The following is a 27,986-nucleotide window of genomic DNA, read 5'->3' as shown; positions in this document are numbered from 1 at the left end:
AAAACATTCCGAACAAATGTATGTCAATAGGTTCTTTTTATTAACCCAGTCGCTGACTGTTATTGTGTTATGCTGTACAGTTTAGACGACTGCACTTATTCAGTATCTCAAAAGTCATTCAAAAGCATTTTCAAAAATAAATTGTAGGCTATTTTTTTCTGATTTGCTATATCCGTTTTATTGACATCTTTGGATTGCATTTTGCCCCCAAATATTTCTTATTCAAAACTAGTAGGGATATCGTAAGGATGACTCGAAACCAACTAGAATCGTTAAATTCCTTATAAATCACATTCCTGCGCAAGAGGATGTGAACTACTTCTTTGGCAGCTCTTCTCCACCCTCATCGAAGTCCGTGTGGTATAATCGGAATGCTACCGGACGCTTCCATCCAACCGAACCCATTTGAACATAAATACACGCCAACATTAATCATACTGCGGGCGTTTAATATTTCCACCTTCTCTAAACTGTCTAGACAAATTATTTTTTCTGATACTAACGGTCACTAATAACGTGTAATGTTTTTGTTGGAAATCCCCCTCCCCCCCTCCACATTCCGCTGTTTGGATCATTCCGTCTCGAGGCCTGAGAGACAGAAGGGAGTGTTTCCCGTAAGCCACAGAAGTTTTGCTAGTCCTACTAATTTCTGTTATAACTTTAGTAATAATATTTCAGACAGGCCGATACTGTCACCGGGGTCAACGGAATAAGGAATAAGTCCAGTTTTTTAATTCGGGTTGTTAATTTTTTTCTCGTCAAACGACAGCGGGCTAGCCTCATTAGCTAAGTTAGCTCGCTAGCCGGAATACGGAGAGGTAATAATGCCCACGCTGCGGGACAGCACCATGTCCCACCCCGGAGAAAACCCGCACCAGGTCCGGGTAAAAGCTTATTACAGAGGGTGAGTAGCAAGTGAGCCAGCGCTGTCTTTGTAGATGTTTCGATACACTTACACTCTTATCTTGACCTCTTAATTGCGCGGTTTCGGGATATACACAAATAAATGATTAGCCAGCTAGCTGGCAGTGTTAGCTAAGCCCAAAACAAAACAAAACTCTGATGAAGTTGTCAAGTGAAACCAACTCCAGTAAAAAAAATCGTTTCTTCATTTGTTACGTTACAGCTGATCTTTCTTCCCATCTCAATAGTTTACGTAAACATACGTTTGTGTATTGTTTGTTGAGTTTAAAGATAATTATGACTTATAATGTGATGTTTTCAGAGCAGCGCCTGTCATGGAGCTAGATATGTCTGCCTGTCTATTAGAACATTTGCGTTCTCTGTCACATTTAGGTATTTCTATATAATGGTGTCTATAATTTAGGGAAAACTAAGGTCACAGATACCTGTAATAATATTCATTATATGCAAGCAGTTTGTTCATGTGTTATGAACATAGTATGTGGATCATCATGTTGTTTATCTAATATTATGAAAGGTTTATTTTTTAAATGAGTACACAAGTGAATTGTTAGCAAAATGGGACATAACAACTTGTAAATTAGTTTTTTGTTCCTCTTACTGTTTAGGGAACAATTCTTGGGACGCTATGAAAATATATCAATTTTATGTGCATAAAGGAGCACATTTATGAATAATCGATTTTCGGTCAGATTTCCTTTCACGATGATGTGTGTGCTTGTCATGCACTTGAAAAACTTGTATGACAGGTATTTTTTGCCAGACCTGTTGGAGACTGATCTAGTCACACTCCCCATGAGCGCTATTGTGTGTGTGCGGCTGTCCATGATTCAATCAGTTTCAGTCAGTTGCTGATAATAGTAATAGTAGTAGTATTAGTAAGTAATAATAATCATATATATATTTTTATTACTACTACTACTACTGCTAATATTTTTATTCTTATTATTATAGGGAATTGACAGGTCCACCGCCATTAGTGCCTCGGTGATGTTGAACATCTTCAAAGAAACTTATCGTCCCATGGGACCATCGTTTGTTTTTGAAATCTTAGTTTCAGAATAGCTGATTTTAATTTGGCTTTGAAGAAAAGCTCTGTGGAGAGAGCATGAATTGATGGCTCATGCCTTATAAAAATAGTAGCACAGAATTCCTGGGTGTGGACAGTTTTGAAACCCACCATTTGTCCCTGTCTGTGTGTTCCCTCTGGTTTCTGTTGTTTTTCAGCAGGACGTTTTAGCCAATCTTTAAACCAGTTTGAACGCCCTTGTTCTATATAAACATCTATTGTGGCCGCGATGGCGGCGATCAGAGGTTGTCCTTTTGGTGTATGGAAGCCTTAATGGCAGGTTTCTGCCTGAATGCAGTAGAGTCTTGAATAGAGTGAAGGACATCTTAGTCGCTGGACCTTTTATCTTCTGTTTTAAAGCCCCTGAAGCCTGGCAAAGATGAAATTCACAGCCTTTATCTGCCGCCTCCTCTTTCTCTGCCCTATGTTCTTTCTTGTATTCACTTATTTCTCTCTTTTTATCACTCATCTGTGTTTTGTTTGCTCTTTCGTAAGGGTTGTATATTTGTCATATGCATTTCTTAAAAGAGTTTGACCTATATTGCAACTTAGATCTGTTTTTTTTTTTTTTTAAATGGATGTTGAATAGTATTTCTTCATGTTTCTATCTCATGGTCATCTGACTTTAAGGGACAGTTCACCAAAACTGAAAATTGTTTACCCATCCTCATGTCATTCCAAACCTGTATTTGGACTTACTTTTTTTCTGTGGTAGGGCTGTGCGATAATGGTTAAATGTCTTGAATACAGTAGAGATGTTCATGTCTTTCTTTCTTAAGTCTAAAAGAAATTAAGGTTTTTGAGGAAAATATTCCAGGATTTTTCTCTTTTCTCCATATAGACTCCAGTGGTGGCTAACTGGTTGTAGGTCCAAACTGCAGTTTCAATCCAGCTTCAAAAGGCTCTACACGATCCCAGCTGAGGAATAAGGGTCTTATCTAGTGAAACGATTGGTCATTTTGTAAGAAAAATAGAAATTTCTGCACCTTTTAACCACAAATGCTCATTTTGCACCAGCTCTACCTCACACGTTACTTAATCATGCGTGTGTGACAAAGGCAGAAGTACCAACCCAGTGTTTACAAAGCCGATGTGGAAAGAAAGTCCCAAAAAATGCCCTTTACAAAGTTGAGGAGAAAATTAGAGTTTTTTTTACCCTACCCTACCTTTTTAAAGGGGTCCTATTATGCTTTTTCACTTTTTCAACTTTAGTCAGTGTGTGGTGTGTATCTTTGGGCATAAAAAAGATCTACAAAGTTACAAATCTCGAAGTCCACTCCAAAGGGAGATATTTCGTTATTAAAAAATGTCTTTCCAAGAACTACAACGAACGGTTCCTGTTGTTGGTGCAGGGATGAGGTGGGGGATTACCCTAACGATGCAGCGCGGAGAACTGCTTTAACGAGCCACAGCGTGGCAGGTATAAATACAAGCATTGATTCAGAGCAGTAACGCGTGTGCAGTACAGGGAGTCGAAACAAATGCTGATGCTGCGGTCTACTCCGGTTGTGCGTCGGAGCCGTAACGTGCCGCAGATGTGTGCAGTGATAGCTTCACTTATAACGTGAGTGTTTTTAAAAATGCATAAACTTGCACTGGAATAGGCTAGGCTAATCAGTGATGATGTTCTTTGATAATGTTAGGCTGCTTTTAGCCTTATGCTGAAGCTGGTTTCAGCTGCATTGAAACTGCAATTAGGAGCTTCAACCCATTAGCCACCATTGAAGTCCACTAATATGGAGAAAAATCCTGGAATGTTTTCCTCAAAAGACTTAATTTCTTTGCGACTAAAGAAAGAAAGACATGAACATATTGGTTGACGATGAGGGTGAATACATTCAGTAAATTTTCATTCTGGAAGTGAACATCTCCTTTAAGAAGCTTTTTCTTAAAAGCTAATACAGTGAAATTTCTAATATTCATTAAAAAAAAATCCAAATTATTGTTATTGAGACTGTTAAACTCCAACATCCATATTTGTCTGTTTTTTAGATCGTTATATCGTTAAATCCCCCCTCTGATTGGGGGATTTAAGCTCTAGACATCTGTAAACCCCTCATGAATGCTTGTAGAGAATTGTTACAATTTAAGATAAGAGAAAATATGTTTTCAGGATGATAGCTGACCAATATCACAACCAATTTTGCTTAATTAATTGTAAAATATAATTAATCATGCAGCCCTATTCTGTGGTACAGTTTTCATGACCATTGACTTCCATTGCATGGAAAAAATTTCTTAGAATATCTTCTTTTATGCTCCAGAGAAAAAATGTCATACAGGTTTCTAAAGACATGAGGGTGAGTAAACATTTAAGGAATTTTCTTTTCTGGGTGAACTATTCCTTTAATACACCCATTGTTTGTGTTAAAATAATAGTCTTTTTTTTCATTGACTTCAGTGTCCATGTGCTTGTTTATACCTCCAGGTTCAGAAAATTGTGTCTTGTAACTCCTATTTGACAGCGTGAACGAGTGTGTGTTCATTATGCTGTTATAAAAGGGATTGTGAGCCAATCCATATATACCCTACGGAAGAATGCGGCTTCACCAGGGTGCATCTCTCGCAGGGTGCATCTGTTCATGCTAAGAGAGTGGGTACAGTTTCAGTTATGTGCCAGTGTAATTTTATGTAGTTCGCAAGCGGCAACAATGAGGAAGTTTATCCCTCTGTAAATATTAACTAAAGCATAGTTCACTGACTCAGAGCCTATAGAATGTCAGAGATATGCATCACAGGAAACACAGAGCTGCCTTTTAACTTCCATACAGTAGCTTCTTCATAATGGTCCCGGATCAGAATAAGCCAGACTTGTGTTTTTCTTTGTCATAAGGTGGTCTGTGCACTCCCACTAGTCTCAGCGGCCACCTGAAGGCATGTGCGGGTCAGCGCGTTGGCTCGTAGACAGGAAGGACTCCCCTGCTGTCAATAATTAACCAAAACAGTGTGAACACAATAGTCAACAGAGGGAAAGAAGCTGCTAGGATGCCTCCTACTATGGAATGTGCTAGTAATACAGACACAACTTCCCAGAAATTGATACTCCCTGTTGTACTGTATTTGTTTTTTGTTCTTTTAAAAAGGCTTGAATAAATTTAGTTACCAAATACAAGGATACAGAATGTCTCCTCACATTTATGATCAGCTTAAATAAAGTAAAGAATATTTTTGGAATGAACTCTTAATAAATTTCACCTTTTGCTTTTTTAGGGACATCATGATCACACATTTTGATCCCTCCATCTCCTATGAGGGTCTGTGCAGTGAGGTGCGGGACATGTGCTCCATGGACAATGACCAGCTTTTCACCATGAAATGGATTGATGAAGAAGGTTCGTCATTTGTGTTTCCTTACTCTCTCGTTCCTTATTTAAAGCTGGTATTAACATCTGTCCCTGGTGATCCGATCGCAAGCAGTCAGCTGAGAAAATTGCCATTCACACCTGGTATTAGCAAGCGTCTCTTGTGACCTCTTGTTATCAGATTTCTTGGGGTCAATACGATTTTTTTCAAGAAAATGATGTGCTTTTATGCATTCAGTAATTATTATTACTTTATATATGACCCTGGACCATAAAACCAGTCTTAAGTAGCGTGGGTATATTTGTAGCAATAGTTCACAAATACATTGTATGGGTCAAAATTATAAAATTATTATTTTTCTTTTTTGCCAAAATTCATTAGGATATTAAGTAAAGATCATGTTCCATGAAGATATTTTTAAATTTCCTACCGTAAATGTATCAAAACTTAATTTTTGATTAGTTATATGCATTGCTAAGAACTTCATTTGGACAACTTTTAAGGTAATTTTTCCCAATATTTTGATTTTTTTTTTTTTTTTTTTTTTTTTTTTTTTTTTTTTTTTTTGCATCCTCAGATTCCAGATTTTCAAATAGTTGTATTTCGAAGTATTATCCTATCCTAACAAACCATACATCAATGGAAAGCTTATTTATTCAGATGATTTCAGATGATGTATGAATCTCAATTTCAAGAATTTTCAAAAAATTGACCCTTATGACTGTTTTTGTGGTCCAGGGTCACATATTACTAATATTACTTTGTATAATAGTAATAATCATTGTTGAAGCATTTAGACTACAAATGTGATGTAGGTAAATGTGCTTTGAACAGTCAGATCACACAGTAAATTAATTAAAAGTACAATTTTTAATGTTACAAAAAATGTTGGAAATTCTTTTGGACTTTCTATTCCTGACTGCAAGACTAATGGAGTCTGCAAGAGTAATAGCTGCTGAAAATTCAGCTTTACCATCACAAAAATAAATTACATTTTAAAAATATTTTAAAACAGAAACTTTATTTTAAATTTTAATAATATTTCATAATATTACTGTTTTTACTGCATTTTTGATCAAATAACTACAGCCTTGGTGAACATTAGAGACTTCTTTCAAAGCTTTTGAACGGTAATGTATATAATATAAGCACTTTAGTAAAACTTTAAAATATTAGTTCACTTCCAGAATAAAAATTTCTTGGTAATTTACTCACGCCCATGCTATCCAAGATTTTCATGTCTTTCTTTCTTCAGTTGAAAAGAAATTAAGGTTTTTGTGTAAAACATTCCAGGATTTTTCTCCATATAGTGGTGGCCAACGGGTTGAAGGTTCAAATTGCAGCTTCAAAAGGCTCTACATTGTCCTAGTCGAAAAATAAGTGTCTTATCTAGAGAAACAATCGGCCAATTTCTAAATAAATAAATAAATGTGTATATACTTTTTAACCACAAATGCACATCTTGCACTAGCTCAACTTCATGCATTATCATGTTGGAAAGGTCATGCGTGATGTAGGTGGAAGTACCGATCCAGTGTTTACACAGCGAACGTGCAAAGAAAGTCAAACTTCCTTTACAAAATCAGGTAAAACTACACTACCTTTTTGAACCAGAGTACACAGACGAAGAACAAACTGTGCGCAACTTTTCCAATGTGATTATGCAATGCGCAAAGTCATAGACGTACATCGCAGAGCTAGTGTTATGGTTAAAAATTCTATTATTTATTTATTTATTTAAAGAAAATATCCAATCGTTTCACTAGATGAGACCCTTATTCCTCAGCTGGGATCATGTAGAGCCCTTTGAAGCTGCACTGAAACTGCAATTTGGACATTGAACCCGTTGATCCCTACAGTGTTTTCTTCAAAAACCTTAATTTCTTATTGACTAAAGAAAGAAAGGAATGAACATCTTGGATGGCATGGGGGTGAGTAAATAATCAGGATTTTTTTTTATTCTGCAAGTGATCTAATCCTTCAATAATTTTAGTAAAAGGTGTGTATACTGTATATGTTAGGTGCAAAGGACATTCCTGGGACAATGTTGCCCAGTCGCATCAGTTTTTACATTATAAATGCAGTATAGTCATTTTCATTTCTGACTAACTCCATTTGTGGTTTGAGTGATCACAAAATGTTTTGGACTCTGTTTGAACCTTTATTTAGTGCTGTCCACCTGTGATCAGATCCCCTGAGACAGATGGTAATACCAGGTTTAATTGTGGCCTCTCATTCTGTTCCTCTAACTGTCACCGTAGCAACACGCTTCCCCCTGCCATTCTGCTGAAATGTCTGCTTCATTTGCACCAGCATTTTATATATTACAAATGAACCCACTTTTGGTAGATTGCATTAGAGCCTCAGAATTACCCTGGACTCCACTGGCAGAAATAAAATGGATGGATTTTACATGAGGAATAAAGTCAATCTGAATGCAGCACGCAGCAGGGAGCAGGTTTTACTCTGGAAAGATTGACTGTGTGCGATGATTAACTACGGCATTAGTCATGCGAAATGGGAAATGGAGATGGGAGAGCATTCATTTAAATACCAAAATCTTCACCGTTCCACACTGAGCCCAGAGTCATGCTGCTCATTAGCATAGCTGATCCGAGAGGGTCGTCATGGCGAGGCGTTAATCCCGTCTGTCTGCACAAGCATTGGCATCGATGCCCGCCGTCACTCGTTGCCTCCGCTGTGATGTCTGATTGAGAGCTGTGTATCTACGCAATCAGAGACTGTCAGTGCCACAGGCTGCTCTTTAGATGACAACAGGATTGACGTCAGCTTCGGACAACACCACAGACCCTGTTACTAATTCATGGTGAAAAACAGAAATCTCCCAAAATCGGTAGAATCACAAACAGGGGCTTGTTTCTTGTCTCTTTCTCAGTCGTGCTTTACTTCTTTCACTCTCTCTGTTTCTCAGTGTCAGATATGTCGCTTATGCTAATGTCTTGGTAGCATTTTCTAGCGAGTGTTCTCTGTGCTTGATATTGCAGGGGATCCGTGCACCGTTTCTTCTCAGCTGGAGCTGGAGGAGGCCTTACGTCTCTATGAACTCAACAAAGACTCGGAGCTCATTATTCACGGTATGCTGGGATTTGGCTTTTGATGTGGGTGGGCTACATATGCTTTTGTACTCTGTGTGGTTCTGTAGATTCTTGAAAGAATTTTGACAGATGAAGTCTTACACCATGTCTTAAGCAGATGTGACGAAAAAAGCAATAACTAGGGCCCTGCGGAATCCTTGGTTTGTTTGTTTTTTGAAAAATAAAAAAAAAATCTGTCTTTTGTTTTAATAGTTTAATAAAATTTTATAAGGAAAAAGGATTTTCCATTGAAGTAATAATTTATCATTTTAATGACTAGTCTTTTTTTTTTTTTTTTTTTTTTTTTTTTTTTAGAAATTCTTTGTCATTTTTTATTTTTCTACATTGTTTTGAATTAATACAAATTTATTATCAGAAACAGTCACAATCAAATAAATGTTCAGAACTTAAAGGGATAGTTCACTCGAAAATGAAAATTAGCCCTTGATTTACTCACACTCAAGCCATCCTAGGTGTATATGACTTTTTACTTTCAGACGAATATAATCAGAGTTGTATTAAAAATGTCCTGGCTCTTCCAAACTCTATAATGGCAGTGAATGGCTGTTGATTTTTTGAAATACAATGAAGTGCATCCATCTATCATAAAAAGTAAATTTTTAATAAAGGGGGTTAATAAAGGCCTTCTGAAGTGAATCAATGCATTTGTGTAAGAAAAATATCCATATTTAAAACCTTACAAACTGAAATTCTCCAACATTTTTCTACAGATCCTCATTTTGTACTCTAATTTGTGAGCAGTGTCTTGTTCACTCTGCTTCTGGGTTTCTCACTTCTCACCGAAGCTTACGCTATGCCTACATCCTACTTCATCCACTGTAACGGCACTCTCTCATGAATGCACGTACAACAGTTAGTGGAAGCTAGAGATTACGGTTTATAGAGTTTTAAATATGGATATTTTTCTTACACAAACGTATCATTTCACTACAGGAGGCTTTATTAACAGTGCGGGGGTAACGCAGTACATATAACGCGAGTTATGCAATCAGGTTACTTGTTTCAAGTAACTGGTAAAGTAACGCATTACTTTTTAATTTGCAAGAAAATATCTGAGTTTAGAAAAACTCCCATCTTGTTTTCTTCCCTAACTTCAAAATGGTCCTGCATCACTGCAGAAGTACCGACCCAGTGTTTACAAAGTGAACATGCAAAGATTATCAAACACTCTTTACAAAAAAAAAGGTATAACAGCGTTGTAGGATGATTTTGACATCGAAGAAGAAAACGAGATGGGAGTTTTTCAACAAACCCTAAATGCATTGACACGGATTGCACAGACTGCGCATTGCAGAGGCGAGACAAGATGAGCATTTGAGGTTAAAAAGTATATAAATTGTCAATTTGTTTTGAAAATGGCCGATCGTTTCGCTAGATAAGACCCTTCTTTCTGGCTGGGATTGTTTAGAGCCCTTTGAAGCTGCATTTAAACTGTATTTTGGAAATTCAAACTTTGGGGCTCCATTGAAGTCCACTATACTGAGGTAATTCCTGAAATGTTTTCCTCAAGAAACATAATTTCTTTACGACTGAGACATGAACATCTTGGATGACAAAAGGGTTAGGGTAAATTATCTGTAAATGTTTGTTCTGGAAGTGAACTCCTTTAATTCATCTCACTCGGAAATTAGTTTTTCAGGGAGTAATGCAATATTGTAATGCATTACTTTTAAAAGTAACTTTCCCCAACACTGTTTATTAACCCCCTTGGAGCTGTGTGGAGTACTTTTTATGATGGATGGATGCACTTTGTTGGACTCAACAGCCAATTACTGCCATTATAAAGCTCGAAAGACCCAGGACATTTTTAAAACTCCAGTTGTTTTTGTCTGAAATAAAAAAGTCATATACACTTAGGATGGCTTAAGGGTGAGTACATTTTTAAAATGTAATTAGTATTTTAAATTGTAATGAAACTAAATTAAATTGGAGAGTTTTAGTGCTTAAATTAAAACAAAGATGAAAGGATGATTCCTGAAAAAAGTTTTAATATGAGTATATTCTACTGTGCAATAATAATACATTTATCTCCTTCATTTCTTCAAAGCAAACAAAACTTGTATTTTGGTGGGTTGTAGTGAAGACCTTTAAGTTGCTGTGTTTATCTGACAATAGTTTTTATAGTGAAATTCTTTAGACATGAACTCTAAGAGCAGATCTGAAGATGGTGTTTATGTGGTGGTGTGTCCTTACATAGAGACAACAGACGCTGAAAACACCACAAGAACCACGCATTCTTGAGTATGTGTAGTAGACGAAAACTACTCATTCACACAAAGACACACAAACACGCAGAAGCAGCAAACTTCTTATTTAAATGGTACTTTTTTGCTGTTTAATGGTCATAGACACGAGTCCACATTGCAAAAACCATATGGTCTTTTACATGTCCTACCCAGTTGTGAACCACAATAAATGACAAATTATGTTTTGCCAATCACCTGGTTTCCATTTTGCAGTGTTGCGCTGGGTAGCCCGGCCTGCCGGGAAATCTCACCGGTTCAGATTTTTGTGCATTTCAACATTAAATATCTTCTTATTGGCTTCGATTGTGTCACAGAGGTTATGCATTCAGCTTGTCGCTGGAAACTTGTCACATCAGACACGGTGTTCGAGTCATAACAGCCATGTCCTTTGAAGCATGACATGTGACATGCAGTGTAGCAGGCCCCTGCTAATGAGCTCAGACCAAGCTCCACATTTTGATGTTCAGGCTTGGGTACATGTATTTATTTATTTATAACACACCCTACAGCATTATTCGGGTTCTTAGATCATTAGTGGACAGGAGAGATAGGATTCACGGCGTGATTGACAGAGATACATTGTTCTGCCTGCTGTGTGAGTTAATTAGTCATGCTGAGGAGGAGACGTCTGGTCACAAGGGCTTTAAAAAAAAAAGACCCCAACCGACTGCCCGTCAATAGCCGCTCTCCACACCAGCTGACCTCGCAGTTCTGGACAGACTCTGTTTCTTGACCCCAAAGTCCTTATCCGCTGTCAGATGAGGAGAGGTCACAGAAGGGTCGTTCTGGAGTTGTTTGTCAGTGCTTTTTCTTCATAGTCTCTCTCTCTTCACAGTGTTTCCATGTGTCCCTGAGAAGCCTGGCATGCCCTGTCCTGGAGAAGACAGTATGTGCATCTTGTTATAATATGATCATTTAGATGTTTTTTTTTTTGTGCACTTTATCCACCTTATTTTTCAATGCGGAGGGTATGGAAATAATGAGAAGAATAACAACATGGTAAAACTGTTTGCTCCACAAACCAGTGTGTTCATAATTAAGATCATGCATAAAAATAATATGTTAAGCCACATAAGTTTTCAATCAGCAAAATGATGTTTTGTACAGCTAAAAATAGCTGGAAGCGAATGACACCGGAAGCCAGACACATTAAGTGTATAAATTGCTGTGCCCACTCTTACGGGAAAAATAAGGTGGAAAGCATGCATTGGGTTATAATGATAGTAATTAGTAGATGTAATTAATGCCTTAATGTTGCACTCAGAGTCCATATACCGTCGTGGAGCTCGACGCTGGAGGAAACTCTACTATGCCAATGGACATGCGTTTCAGGCCAAACGTTTTAACAGGGTACAAACATGCTCTTTTTTTGTTTCTGAAATCTATGTTTGTCTGAATTTTATGCACATGCCTTCAGTATAGTTTAATGTTCCTCCTCCTGTGTTTTCTGTTGTGTACAGCGTGCTCATTGTGCAATCTGCACAGATCGTATCTGGGGCCTGGGCAGGCAGGGATACAAGTGCATAAACTGTAAACTGCTGGTTCATAAGAAATGCCATAAGTTGGTCACAGTGGAGTGTGGTAGACAGGTAATACAGGTGAGTCATTAGTAAGTCCACATTGAAAATCTGCATGCTTCTTTTACAGTTTCTGTGAAATAAATGTAAATACAAAATAGATTAGACATAGACATTCTTATTGGTAGCTGAAAGTATAACCAGACATGCCATATACAGTTGAGGTCAAAAGTTTACATACACCTTGCTGTAAAATGTTTATTATTTTGCCAAAATAAAAGGGATCACACAAAATGCATGTTATTTTTTATTTAGTACTGACCTGAATAAGATATTTCACATTAAAGATGTTTAAATGACCCTGTTCAAAAGTGATCTACAGTTTTTTTTAGTGATAGTTGTTCACAAGTCCCTTGTTTGTCCTGAACAGTTAAACTGCCCGCTGTTCTTTAGAAAAATCCTTCAGGTCCCACACATTCTTTGGTTTTTCAGCATTTTTGTGTATTTGAACCCTTTCCAAGAATGACTATGATTTTGAGATCCATCTTTTCACACTGAGGACAACTGAGGGACTCGTGTAACTATTACAGAAGGTTCAAATACTCACGTTAAGAATCAGTCAGTCATTTTTATGAATTCAACTATTATTTTTTTTTTCTTGTGGACTATATGTAAATGTCCTTTTTGTGAAATATCTTATTTAGGTCAGTACTAAATAAAAAATAACACGCATTTTGTATGACCCCTCTTATTTTGCTAAAATAATTAACATTCTGCAGATTCTGCAAGGTGTGTGTAAACTTTTGACCTCAACTGTATTTAATAGGGATGCACTGAATTTTTGGCTGAAAATGGCATTTTCGATTTTCGAAACAAGTGCATCCAGAATTTTCGGTTTTGGAACAGAATTTTCATTTCGGTGCATCTGTTGTTTTTAATACATAAGTGGGAGGGTTAGGAAACTTTGGACGTTCAGTTTTTAGAGTCTGCATAGTTTTATGCGTTAGACATACATTTTCTGCTTGGAACACTATGAAATTCAGTCTGTCTTTATTTTTAACCTTCATACTATTTTTCTAGGACCCGATGATTGGAAGAATCGATCCAGGGTCCACTCCATCAGAGCACGCTGATCAAGGTACTATAGACTCCCATCTGTATTTGTCAAAGACTACACACGCACATGTCATTAAATATCTATCACGTGTGTTTCTTACATTTTCCTTTCTTCTTTGTGCTTGAATAGCAGTCTAATACTTATAAAATCAATTTTCTGGAAAGAATGCACTTTTGAGATTTTCAATTAAACTAGCAATCTGTTTTCAACAAGAGTTTTCTTTAAAGGCTCTCCATCTGAATCTAAGTTATTCTGCCTGGGGTCACATAATAATTAACCTTCTGTACCTTGCTCAGACTTCTCAAATGCATTTTATGAATTTCAATGGTCAGAATATGAATATTAAAGTTTAATCAGGTGTATTTTTTTTTTTTTGACATAATTCTCTGATTCTTATGATAACCTTCAACAAATGGTCCTGAATATCTACATAAAGATTCTGCCCACAGATCCATTTGCAAAAATCCAAAGTCAAGCAGATGAACTTACCATGTGTTTCGTTAGCAAAGTCACTAACTAAACAGTAACTTGTAATTCAGGGGTGTTAAACAGTGTTCATCTGAGCTATTGCATTCATTAAGCCACTAAATTGATTCACTAAGATCTATAGAGGCTCATTGATGCCACTGATTTTCATCTTGAGGGGTTTTAAATGACTGGATGAGCTAAGCCGATGTTTCCCTTTAGTAATTAGGCGTGCGCTTGCACTGAAACAGATTGATGAATTGAGCAACCTACAGGCGTGAGTCTTCTCACAAGATTAAGCTTGTTTGTTGGAATTAATGACGTGAACAGGCTCATGGCTTTAGTTACAGTGCTGGTCAGATAAATTTCAATCCCCCTGTTTTTTTCAAAGTGCTTTATTTATCAAAGCGCCTGGTTTGGTTTAGAGGCTTGTGAATTAGATTTGTATAAGCATATTAATGAATAATGCCCGCAGGCCACTGACTGATGACTTTCCCTGTTTCTCTTTGTTGGTTTCTAGTTCTAGACAAAAAGAACTCAACAGAAAGCATCAATCATGAGGGAGAGGAGCATGAGGTAAGACACACTTTGGCCTTGTTTACTCCTGGTTTTAACATCCATCACTAGTGGTAAACGCTGCTTCTCACGAGCTCCATCTCTGCAAGCTCTGTGAGCTTAAGTCGCTTATAATGCGCATTTGAAAACGTGACACCAGCCGTCTTCTACTTTTGTTTATAAATCTGTTGTCAACAAAAGAGAAGCTTTAAGGTATCCCTGCAGATTTATGCCTGAATAAAAGCTTTATAGTTTAAAGTTTGAAAGCAAAGTAGGACACACAACCATAAATATTAGTATTGTAATTTTACTGTTCTGTAAAATAAAATAATACAGTACTCGTAACTTTATACGTTAATAATAAAATAAAATCATATTACTTTGAATAAAAGTAGTTGCTGTTGATTTTATTATGATTATGTACTTGTACTGAATGTTTTTTTAGCTGGTCACACTTGCATGTTTGATCTCGCAGTCGCTTCAGGGCGTATACGCATTTACACTACAAATGCAGTGTACACAAATGTTTTTTTTAATGCTGCTTGAACAATCAGATGACATAATTGTTTATGTCCACTTGTGGATCCAGTTGGTCAAAATGAATGTTAGTACCAGGTGTAAATGGCACCATTATGAACGTTTTGTTTGATTAGATGAGCTTTCAGCAGTCTATTCTCAGACAGATGAACAGGCTGAAGTTGTCACTCAGAGAAAGGGATGGGGGTGTGCACGAGGTTCATTCGGCCCATATTGATTTCCTTTAGTGGAGCTAATAAAGTAACCTCCTATCAGGGTCATTAGCATCTGATTAAGGGCACGTGTTCCTGTAGCTCTGTTGCAGTCCTGGGAAAACGTACAGCTTAAGGGAAAAACAAATGGAAAGGACAGGCAAGAGCATCAGGAGATTGATTATTTATATACATATTAGACTGTCAAGCAATTTAACATTTTTAGTCTAACTGATTCTAACTCATCAGTTTGGGTTGAAATTACCCCCAAAAGATCATTTTATTCTGTTGTGTTTTTATTGTGATAAATGAGAAAAGCATTGAATAGACATTACAAAAAAGTAGCTTTAGAAAGAAATATTTCAATTTAACATAGAATTAATTCCACACAAACTTTTACCTGGACTCATTCTGAAATGAAACAGCACTGTGTTTCTTGGAGATGTACAACAGTTCTGCTGTGGCGTTGTTTGGAACTATTTTTACGGTGGACAGATAATACTGAGTCTAAAATGTAAAACAATGTTCACCCAAAAATGAAAATTGTGTCATTAATTACTCGTCCTCATGTCTTTCCAAACCCGTAAGACCTTCGTTCATCTTCAGAACGCAAATTAAGATATTTCTGAATAAATTGGAGAGCTTTCTGACCTGCATAGACAGCAACTGACACATTCAAGACCAAGAAAGGACATCGTTATTTTTGTTTTCTTTGTGCACAAAAAGTATTCTCGTAGCTTCATAAAATTAAGGTTGAACTACTATTGTCACATGAACTACTTTTAAGGATGTCCTTACTACCTTTCTGGGCCTTGAATGTGGTAGTTGCATTGCTGTCTATGTAGACATTTATCGGATTTCCATCAAAAATATCTTAATTTGTGTTCAGAAGATGAACAAAGGTGTTACGGGTTTGGAAAAACATGAGGGTGAGTAATTAATGACAGAATTTTCAATTTTGGGTGAACTATCCCTTTAACTGTTGTATAAAATCAGTATTACATTTGCAATTGTGCAGATATTCAGGGTAGCACTACGGGCATCCCGAGTTCGAATTCCGGCTCAAGGACCTTTCCTGATCCAGCCCCCTTCTCTTTCTCCCACTTCCTTCCTGTCCTGTATGATCTATCCTGTCATAATAAAGGCAAAAAGGCCAAAAATAAATATTAAAAAAAAAAAAAAAAAAAAAGAAATCATACAAGGAAAATGCTTTAAAAAATCTAAAAAGTCAAGGTAATTCAATTTCAAAACGACTGAAGGTACAACACCAGTACACTATTAACTATTAATGTTGTGTAAAAACAATGAACTGCAGCTTTCAGCCTGTCACCATGATGCAAACATGAAATATTAGACATACAGTAGTGGTTCTTAACAGGTTTTTTTATTCGATTACACTGCTTTTCCATTGTTTTTTCTATGTAAACATGGATGCTTTTGATTGTTGCACTCGCATAGTGTCAAAATGTCTAATTCTGACGTTTCGTATTATTTCTATTCAAAATTGCGATTCCTCGATTTCTAAGAAATAAAATCGTGACAAAACATTACATTCGAATTAATCGATAAAATCGGAAAGATCGCCCAGCCCTAATACAAATATTAATAAATAAAAGATGTTGGTGTTTAATATTCTCTTTGTCCATTCCTCAGGCTGTGGGCAGTCGGGAGTCAGGGAAGGCTGTGTCCAGTTTGGGGCTAACAGACTTCGACCTACTCCGAGTGATTGGCAGGGGCAGCTACGCCAAGGTGCTGCTGGTGCGTCTCAAAAAGACTGACCGCATCTACGCCATGAAGGTGGTGAAGAAGGAGCTAGTGAACGATGACGAGGTGACATTTCACATTTCATACAATGGGAATGAGCAAAGATGCCACTGATATGTCAAATTCAGGGTTGCCAGGTTTTCACAAAAAAAATCCCCCCAATTGCTACTCAAAACTAGCCCAAAAGTAGCCCAATCGCATTTCGAGGGTAAAAATCACATTCTGGGGGGTAAAATACACATTTTTTTTGGTAAAATTAGCTTTCCAGGGGCTAAATATTACGTTATTGGGGTTACTTCAACCCGTGGACATGAAAAACAACCTGCAGCAACAGTGATAAAGTAGCCCAATTCCGCGGGAAAACCGCAGACTTGGCAACACTGGTCAGATTGCATTCATAGTAGTTTCAAACTGTACCAAACCACATCCCAGGCTACCTTCAGGAAACCACCAAACCTGTTTAAAAGACCCACCGAAAGTTTAAAAGCGTTCTTGACACTTCACAACTTGAAATGTGTCTTCTGACACTAAATTGCTGAACATCTCAATCATTAGTTATTTTAGTCTTGACTGCAGAATAAAACAAGCAAAGAGCTGCCTTTGGCTATAATCTTTCCAGGATGTGTTGAAGTACACATACAGATGACTAAATGTTGATGAAGTGGGCATTTAACGTTGATTAGATGCACTTAAGCCTTGTGTGATGAATTGACAGCAGCAGCCGATGGTCAATAATGGCAGCTGCGCTCTACTGGCCCCGCAGTGCTCCTTTAAGCGAGTCTCACGGTCAGAGGTATTTTTACCAGGCTGTCAATGAAAGGTCCTAGTTTTTCACTCTGTATCTGTCTATTGTAAGTCTCCTCACATCCAGGAGCAGCTCCTTGGGAAGACCTGGTGCCCCCTGTCTTTTAAACCTTTATCAGTTTTCAGCCTTGTGAGGCGCTTCTACTCAATACAGTCCTGAATGTCCTTCCAAATGTTTCCCCTACTGACAGAAAGAATGCTCTGCTTTTCAATGGGAGATTGATTTTGTGTGTGTGTGTGTGTGTGTGTGTTTGTTTGTTCTTCTCTTTCTTGCTTTTCAGGATATTGACTGGGTTCAAACAGAAAAGCATGTGTTTGAGCAGGCTTCCAACCATCCTTTCCTGGTGGGACTTCATTCCTGCTTCCAGACAGAGAGCAGGTCTGTGCATACTCACACTTTTTATGCAAACATACAAGTATAAGACAAAATGACAACACATAAATGGCTTGGAAAAAAATAAATAAACAAAAATGCTTTTATATTGCTCCTAAGCCTATTCTTATAGTTGAGCCCTTCCGTTTAGTGTGACCTGTTTTGTTTGTCTGGTGAGGGCTGATGATTATTTAATGCTTTTCTTTCACAGGCTATTCTTTGTAATCGAATATGTGAATGGAGGGGATCTAATGTTCCACATGCAGCGACAAAGAAAACTTCCGGAAGAGCATGCCAGGTATGAGGATGTGAGCTGCCTATCGGTAACATTGTTCAGTGTTAATGAACGGCCTGAACAGTCTTGCTTGGATTTGACTTCAGTCTGAATAACACGCCACAGGAACAGAAGCGGAAATGAGGTCACTAACTGTTTCTCTTGTTCTTTCCGCTGGCAGGTTTTACTCCGCAGAGATCAGTCTTGCCTTGAACTACCTCCATGAGCGTGGCATCATTTACAGGGACCTGAAGCTGGACAATGTACTGCTGGAGTCAGAGGGACACATCAAACTCACTGATTACGGCATGTGTAAAGTAAGTCTTTTCAATTTAGTTCACCCTAATTACTCATTAATTCATTAATTACTTCCTTCATGTTGTTCCAAAGCCATAAGACCTTCGTTCATCTTCAAAACACAAATTAATATATTTTTGATGAGATCCAAAAGCTTTCTGACCCTGTGTAGACAGAAACACAACTGCCACGTTGAAGGCCCAGAAAGGTAGTAAGGACATCGTTACAATAGTCCATGTGACATCAGTGGTTCAACCTTAATTTTATGAAGTTACAAGAATATTTTTTGTTTGTGATGAAAATTACTTTATTCAACAGTTTCTTCTCTTCCGTGTCAGTCTTTGACATGTCAGAAGCACCACATGCATGTATCGTGGTTCTCATGAACTGACAAGGAAGAAAAGAAATTGTTGAATAAAGTCATTATGTTTGTTTTCTTGCGCACAAAAAGTATTCTAGTAGCTTTATAAAATTAAGATGGAGCGACTGATGCCATGTGGACTATATTAACAATGTCCTTACTTAATCATGACGTATATGTCTCGTTTTAAAAATTAATTTTCAAAAATTTCTTCAAATTGATTAATTTACATTTTTTTTTCTAATTATTTTAGTAAATATTATGTCAAATAAATAATTTCATTGCAGAAATTATGCATGTTATTTACTACCACTAATATTAAATACTGTGATACATCTGATAAAAATTCCATGTACACTACCAGTCAAACATTTTTGAGCAGTAAGATTTTTAATATTTTTTTAAAGAACTCTCTTCTGCTCACCAAGCCAAAAACATTACAATTTCTAAAATATTTTTACTATTTAAAATATCTGTTTTCTATTTAAATATATTTTAATGTAATTAATAACTGATTTTATATCTGAATTTTTAGCATCATTACTCACGTGATCCTTCAGAAATCATTCTAATATTCAGATTTTCTCCTCAAAAACATTTATTATTATTATTATTATTATTATTATGTTGAAAACAGCTAAGTAGAGTTTTTCTGGTTTCTTTGATGAATAGAAAGTTCAGAAGAACAGCATTTATCTGAAATAGAAATCATTTATAAATTATGGATGTCTTTATCATCACTTTTTGATCCATTAAAAGCATCCTTGCTAAACAGAAGTATTAATTTCTAGAATTTCTGCCTTACACACAAAAAAATGAAAAGAAATATATATGTATATATACTGACTCCAAGCTTTTGAGTGATATAATTTATAATGTTACGAAAGCTTTTTATTTCACATAAATGCTAACTTTGAATATTTCTTTTTCAAATGTTTTAAATATTGATAATAATAATAGTAATAACAAATGTTTCTTGAACAGCAAATCAGCATATTAGAATGATTTCTGAAGGATCATGTGACACTGAAGACTGGAGTAATGATGCTGAAAATGTAACTTTGATCACAGGAATAAATTATTTTTTAAAATATATTCAAATAGAACGCAGGTATTTTAAATAAAAAAATTAATTCACAGTGTTACTGCTTTTGCTGTACTTTGGATCAAATAAATGCAGACTTGGTGAGCAGAATAGATGTTAAAAAACATAAAAATCTTACTGTTAAGCCTTTTGTTTTGTTTGTTTGTTGATTTATGTTTTATCTGGTACATGGAAATTTGTATGTACACGTGTATAGTTAAAATGCAATAAAAAGGAATAATAATTAAAAAAAAAATAAAAAATCTTGCTGTTCAAAAACTTGACTGGCAGTGTATGTGTCTCTAAAATATAGCCGTTGACCATTGATCTCTAGTTGTATTGTGTGCCTGTGTGTTTCTTTGGTTTCAATATCCATCTCTTATGCAGGAGGGACTGAGACCAGGAGACACAACCAGCACTTTCTGTGGAACCCCCAATTACATCGCACCAGAGATTCTGAGAGGAGAAGACTACGGTAAGCACAAATCACACACAGCCGAGCCTCTTCACAAAGACTTTCAGTTGGCAACTATGTGCATTAGCACACAGTGCTTAATCCATTTATTGCTATTAGTGTCTACTTCATGACTTTCTGCCATTTGAGTTTATGTCAGTGCTAAGCTTCCCGTTTCAAAGGCTTAGGATGATGTATGTGCAACTTTGTGTGTGCGTGTTTTCTTTACAGGCTTTAGTGTGGACTGGTGGGCTCTAGGCGTCCTGATGTTTGAGATGATGGCTGGGAGATCACCGTTTGACATAGTTGGCAGCTCTGATAACCCAGACCAAAACACAGAAGATTATCTTTTCCAAGGTACGTGACACGCATGCATGTTTGGAAAAAAAAGTTTCATATGTCTCTCAGTATATGTCATGTTTTCTTCTACTCCTCATTTGCAGTAATTCTGGAGAAGCAGATCAGAATTCCCAGATCGTTATCGGTTAAAGCTGCTAGCGTGCTGAAGGGATTCCTCAACAAGGTAAAGCAGACCAAACAGATCAATGTTTATATCGTTATGTCACATGAACCTGTTATAGTGCTGTCATAATCATTGTTCGTCTCCATCTCTGTTTTAAATCTTTCTTTCACTCTAATCTCTCTACTCTGTTATCTGGTCTTGTTTCTTTTCACTGATTTCTTTTTCACTTTTTTAGGAGCCAAAGGAACGTCTCGGATGTCACCCTCAGACAGGCTTCGCAGACATCATGGCCCATCCTTTTTTTCCGAAATGTAGACTGGGATCTTGTGAGTCACCGCTATCTCTGTTTCCATTATCTGACTTATTGGATGTTTAGACTCGAGCCTGCAGCGGAAGCATGAGTCATTCGCTGTAGCCTGACGCTAGTGAAACTAAACAGAGGACTTACTGGAGCCTGAAGAACTATTTACTGTTGTTTATGACCTTGAGTAACCATCCATTTGATTACTCATTCGCGTAATGTGACGCGAGCGCTATTACCACTTCAAATAACATTTCAGGAACGTCGGCTTAAAAGTACCGCTCACCTAAAAACTTGTCAATATTTACACCTGTTTTTTTCCATACCTGCTTTTTTTTTTTTTTTTGGTAAATATTTGAAGTGTTTCAATAAGACAGTAATATATGACTGCACTATGCATCATTTTTAACATGAACACAAAAACATAAAGGTTTGAAACGTGTGTGATTAAATTATAAAATTTTCATTTTTTGTTAAACTATTCCTTTAATTTTTTTTTCTACATTTCCTGATTTAAATAATTATTACATGGCAATTCTGATAAGTTTACACATTAATTTTTTTAATAATCTAGCAGCTGAGAAGTGACTTTTTTTTTAGTGGTTCATGGTTGTATCGTGACATGAGTGATCACATGTAAGGCCGCTGATTTAATGAAGGTGATAAGGTGTCAAATCATTGATTTTTCCAGTCTGAGGTTGTGACAGTGAACTGTATCATGTGTGAGGCAGGTTTAAATGATGTTAAACCAGCAGACGAGACTCAGACGAACACGGTGACCTCTTGTCCCTGTTTGGGCTGGGTGAACACACACACACACACACACACACACACACACACACACACACACACAAAAATAGCGGTCAGACAGTTGAAGGACTCGGATTACACTTTCTACTCAGACAGGCTGCCGTGCCCGAGTCTGCCTGCAGGGGGTGCAGATCCTGACCTTGCAGCCCTGTTACGTTTACAGCACAGTAAAGGCCAAACTAGTAGTAGTACTGAACAAACCCTGGAGAGGATCGGTTTGCCCAAATATAATATTGAATCCTTGCTGAGATTGCTTTTTAGTGTTTTTCGGAGAAAACAATACAAAAAATATTAATTAAACTAATGAAATTACCTGTAAAAATTATCACAGGTTCCAAAAAGTATTAAGCAGCACAACTGTTTTCAATATTAATATTAAATTAACATATTAGAATGATTTCTAAAGGATCATGCAACACTGAAGACTGGCTGATGAAAATTCAGCTTTGCATCCCAGGAGAACCACCTATTTTGGTGTTTGCGAACAGTGATGATGCTTTTTGTGGGCAGAGCCTGTCTGGTGGCAGAAAATTACAGTTTTATAGTAGGAGTCTATGGAAGCGATGAAATAAAAGAATAAAAAAGGTAATTTTGAGTTTATATTTCAAAATTCTGACTTTTTTTCTTACAAGTTGAAGATTATATCTCACAATTCTGATAAGGAAAAATAAACTCGTCATTTTCCTCTTGTCTCTGAATTATGAGTTTATATCCCACACCTCTGCCTTTTTTCACCTCCGAATTGAAAAACTCACAATTGTTGAGTTAAATCGAGGTATAAAGTCTGAACAAGGAGATATATACTTGCATTTGTGAGCAAAAAGTCAGAATTTTTAGATAAAATATATAAATGTTATGTAAAATGTTATAGATTTAAATAATATTTCATGCTGTAACTGTAGGGTTAACACAATTTGTGAATTATGTAAACCTATTGTTTAAATCAAATTTATGCTTTAAAAGTACTGTAATCACAGCAGGTTTCACCCATAGTCTGTCTGTTTAAATGTCTGCGTTTAGTTTCAAGCGGTGTCTTTAATGACAGTATTCTATAAAAATGATTTGCATTCTGATTCTGACATCCAAAGGCACAATAATACATTTTTTTCTTATTCCATGGATTCTATACATTTCCCTACACTTGTTACCAGTGTTTTTATGCCACCACAATGTGCGTGTACAATTTTTTACACAGTGTTTAAGGATTTATTAGAAATATGTTTCTTTGTGATGTAAGACTTGAAAAAGGGGTTGGACTATACTGACTATCCAATGACCAGGCTTTTAGCACCCTTCACAGGAAGTTTGATTGACAGGCGATCGGACATATCATAATGCTGAATACGCCATTTGTTCGACAAACAAGCCAGACAGTAAAGTTAATAGATTCATGTCAGTACATTCAAACTTGAAAATGGTGTATTGACATCTTTCTGCGGTTGAGACAACATATCATCTGATGTTCATTCATGTTTATTTCATGCTATAACTAGCAGGAATATATCGATTCACGTTTAAACTGCTTGAACTGCAGTGATCTGTCACATTAAAGAGCCCCAAAATGGATATTGTTTGAGTTTGAAAGCTAAGACTTTGTTTCAGAGCATAAGTGACCTACCCTGTCTTGTCTGTCAGTGCATTTTAGTGTCCTTTATGCTTTGCGATGTATTTTTCACTGAGTGATGATGTGTTGTATGAGAACGCAATCTTCTCAGTTCAAGCAGCACATAAACTGATCATCTCTTCCTCTTTACTACTAGTTATAAATATACATGAACTACTAGTTATAAATATACTACTAAAAATAAACATAAATTAATTAAAATTGTGTTAGTTAATGTTGTAGAGTTTATAATTAGTTATGTTGTCTTATCCGTGGAAAGATGACAATATACCATAGTCCACTGACGTTAATCTAACTCTCCTGTTTGGGTTGTTTGTCAGACATTGGCACTATTGGTCAGATCGCCTGTCAATCAGACTCCCAGTAAAGGGTGAAATTAGGGCTGAACGATACGACCAAAAATCAAAATCTTGATTAATTGAACATTTTACCTCGATTACGATTTATAAACGAATATTTTTCGAAGAGACGCAGCATTCAGGAATGGTTTCAAAACGAAGTGCAGCACAGAATACCTACTCCGCCATGTTACCGCCAAGTACAAAAGTTACAGAACGGCGGATTCAGCAACATTATTGTTCAGATTGTCTGTCAATCAAACTCCCAGTGAAGGGTGAAATTAGGGCTGGACGATATGACCTAAAATCAAAATCTCGATTAACTGAACATTTCACCTTGATTAGGATTAATAAACAATTATTTACTGTGAAAAGCAGCATTCAGAAATGGTTTTCTTCGCTACTATAAAAAAAAAAAGCTCGCAATGCTTGCCCCGCCTCCGGGGTCTTCTGATTGGTTTACTGTTTTGAAACTGACATTGAGCGGCACTGCGTGTAAAAGTTAAAATTCTTCTAACTTGACACAGTGACACATTAAACGCGCCACACGCTGCAGGTAGCTGCAGAAAGACACGAGCGCAATGTATAGTGTTGACTACACACATGGTATATTAATTTTTTTAAGGGGAAAGTGTTAAGAGGATTAAGAAAATGAAATAGCCAACATGGGAAAATTATGTCAGTTAGAGGTTCTGATTTTTCTATTTCGATTATTTTTTTGATTAATCATCCCGCCCTGTATTCTAAAGCTGTTTCACTTGGATATAGGTCAAAAATGGGAAAAAAAGACTATTGCAACTTTCGTTTCATACAGACAGATAAGAATAGGTTTGTTTCTTATTCTTTTAAAACCACTGCTATATGCAATCTCTGGTTAATATTTAGTAAGATAAGTTCTCTGAAGTGTGAGACTGCTTTATGACACGGTCATAGTCGTTAATTGACTCACGTTAACTGTATTTTTCAGATGGAGCAGAAGCAAGTTGTTCCTCCCTTCAAGCCCAACATCTCTGGCGAGTTTGGGCTGGATAACTTTGATGCCCAGTTCACCAATGAGCCCATTCAGCTCACGCCTGACGATGAGTGAGTGTCTGTTCATGTGTATCTGTCTGTGTCACGCCTCAAGCTTTCTGAATCAGACCTCAGGCACCATTAATCTGCTTCAGATCTTTACCACAGCAATGCACGTTTCATCAGGAAGTAATATCAAATTTACGATCCCTAATGACACATTGCAGTTCTGCGAACAGGATTCCTCCATTTCCACATATCCCAGATTTCCAGGAACACGTTTTACAGCCTGGCCTGCATTTAAAACAGCTGTAGTGAGTTAAATGTGCCGTAGCAGTTAAGACTGATTGATTATGTCTTTGTCTCCCTCCCAGTGATGCTGTAAAGAAGATCGACCAGTCCGAGTTTGAGGGCTTTGAGTACATCAACCCTCTGCTGATGTCGGCGGAGGAGTGTGTGTGAACGGCCTGTTATGTGCATATCATCGCTGCCTTTATTTGCATGGTCACAAACAATCAAAGGAAACAACAAGCTGACTTCATTTTGTTGGGACCAGATGAAACATTAACTTTGCCAAACCTCCTTCACTTTCTGCCATTTGTAACCACTAGTCCTTAAGTCTATTTTTTCTCATTTATTTTTGTATCATGTAAATCAGCACTGAAATTTATCAGTGCCTTTATGTGTCGACCAACGTAGTTGGAATGCCAGTTTTACAATAGGTTACTGAACACTCTGCAAACTAAAGGAAAAGAATGACTATGATGGTACGCAGGACCTCCAAATGCTAATGATGTCTGATACACAGTTTATATGTATATATTAAAGAGAATACATTGAGCATATATAGTAAGCCATTGTTAAACTCTATAACACATGGGATACTCTTGAAGACTTTTTTTCTAATTTTTCTGATGATGAAAAAGTGTAGCGTGAGGAAGAAACACTTTATAGTTTGTTTTATTGTTATTTTTTTTATTTAAGAATACTGTCATCTATATAGAATGTGCACATTGAATCAGTTTTTCATAAAGGCATGTGGCCTCGATTAAAGTGGGTATCGAACTTGTAAGAATGGAGCGGGGAACACTAATGAACACTGTTGTAAATACTGACAAGCTGTGAATGGAGAAGTTTTCTGAGAAAATAGACGTGAAATACAACAGCTTTCTTCAACACAGGACCAAAATAAGATGCTAAAATGAGTATGTTCCTGTAAATGCTCTCTACAGAGATGAGGTAAACAGATGTTTTTACTCTTTGACTGCTGCATGTATAAAGTATTCCTCACTTTTTTTTCTTCTATTTCTTGCTTTTTCTTAAATGTGATGCATTGCCTTTCTGGTTATGATATTCCGTTTAAATACTTTCTACATTGAGCGTCAGTGAACATGTGTTCATTGTTTCTCACTACAGTAACGGAAAAGCTTTTGTTTTGTTGTTAATTTTGTCCCTGTGGGGGATTTCTAGTCAGATCAGAAACAGGGGCTCTGGATTGTGTTTACCCTTCTTGGCCCCATCAATGGCGCCCAGCTCTTCGGGTGGAGCGTTTTGAAAACAAATCATGTCTGGATGCATTTTTGTTTATTTGTGTGTGTTACATTGGAAGGACTTTTGACAGTAATGACCAAATGATGACGCTAAACACAGGCTATTCGTACACAGCATCGCCCCCTTTCATTCCTCACCGTGCACGTATCAACTCGCTAATATTTTCACAGATGTTCACACTGGTTTCGAGCTGCGAGGAGCTCGTTAGCAACCCGGCGTTATAAATGATTGAATCGCTTAAAGCCCTCGATGCATTCAGCTAAGAAAAAAGTAAACAATGTGCTGATATGCTTTAAAGAAGCATCAGGGGGCTGAAGTGGACCTGTTTTTTTTTCTTTGTATGTTCTGTATATTAATATGCACATTGAAAAACACTATCAGCTGACTGGAATAAACTGTACCACTTTTTTGTTAACACCTAATTAAAATATTTAAGGAAACTCAACATCTCTCAAGTGTCAAAGCAGTTTGTTTTGTTGTGACTGGATAAAATTCACATCTGCTTGTAATGAATTTCCTGTGCAAAAAGGAATGCATAAAACAAATTGTTCTTAAAAACATTTGTGTGTATTTTTTGATGAAAAACGTTTTCACGAACATAAATTATGCCACTGAACTGAATGAAACTTGTATATTTTGCTGATTATTGCTGCTAAAAATGGTCAATTATTGTCATGCATTGGGCTGTGCTAATTGGTCAGACCAGTACAAACCTTTGGAGTACTACAGACTGCCAAAAGTTATAACAAATCAAGGAAAAGAGTGCAAAAAAACTGAGGAACAAAAGGCATTTGTGGTTGGCCAAACTGAACCAGGATTTTCAGGGCAAGAATCTTGACAACATTCATGTTTGTTCTTATAATTTCTGGTTAGGTAGGTGAAATATTAGGCTAATATCTTAATTAATACTGCTTGTACATATCTTTACCAACTATTAACTTACTAAATTTATCAAAATATTGTGCCCTTTCCTGCTGAATAAATCCTACTCTATATGATTTAGCAGCTTCCACACGTTTTTCTGTGTGGGTTAGACAGCATAAATTAGCAGAACAACGTATTCAGTAGTACATTTACCGTGCAATCCATGCTGTTGTTTACATCCGAGTATCTCCAGTATGACCGTGCATCCGGGTAACTGACCAAACCGTGATGTAAGTGCAAACCCTCTATAAAACAAAAAGAGAAAATGCCTTTTTTTTTCACCTCAGCAGTATCACAATGATTAAGAAAGTGAACATTTGTCATCTTGAGCTAGTTCATTATGTATACCGTGTATCTTGGTTCATATTTAACGTCAGTAGCAATCTCGCAAGTGACATAGCAGGCATTTGCAGACTAAACAGATGAAGCTCAAAAAAAAAAAAAAGTGTAGTTCTAACATCAGTCAAGCCATTTCATTCCTGTAATTTCCTTTGGGCTTGAGCCGTCTGCATT

At 36.8% G+C, this 27,986-nt stretch overlaps 1 protein-coding gene across 1 annotated transcript; it reads left to right on the top strand.

The window, feature by feature from the left end:
• The first annotated feature begins 563 nt into the window (after nucleotides 1–563).
• prkci (protein kinase C, iota) lies at nucleotides 564–27,107 on the top strand. The gene is given in 19 exon segments (XM_051134954.1): nucleotides 564–904; nucleotides 5,204–5,325; nucleotides 8,302–8,391; nucleotides 11,494–11,544; nucleotides 11,923–12,008; nucleotides 12,119–12,256; nucleotides 13,256–13,313; nucleotides 14,278–14,333; nucleotides 16,694–16,870; nucleotides 17,890–17,987; nucleotides 18,193–18,279; nucleotides 18,437–18,572; nucleotides 20,385–20,472; nucleotides 20,683–20,808; nucleotides 20,895–20,974; nucleotides 21,150–21,212; nucleotides 21,214–21,240; nucleotides 24,955–25,070; nucleotides 25,373–27,107. Coding segments are annotated over 19 exon segments (1,767 nt in total). The 5' UTR covers nucleotides 564–824; the 3' UTR covers nucleotides 25,461–27,107.
• The last annotated feature ends 879 nt before the right edge of the window (nucleotides 27,108–27,986 follow it).

The sequence above is a fragment of the Labeo rohita genome, chromosome 2, assembly GCF_022985175.1.
Source record: "Labeo rohita strain BAU-BD-2019 chromosome 2, IGBB_LRoh.1.0, whole genome shotgun sequence".
Classification (NCBI taxonomy): Eukaryota; Metazoa; Chordata; class Actinopteri; order Cypriniformes; family Cyprinidae; genus Labeo; species Labeo rohita.
The sequence above is the reverse complement of the archived record's forward strand: the minus strand, read 5'-3'. Positions and strand labels throughout refer to the sequence as shown.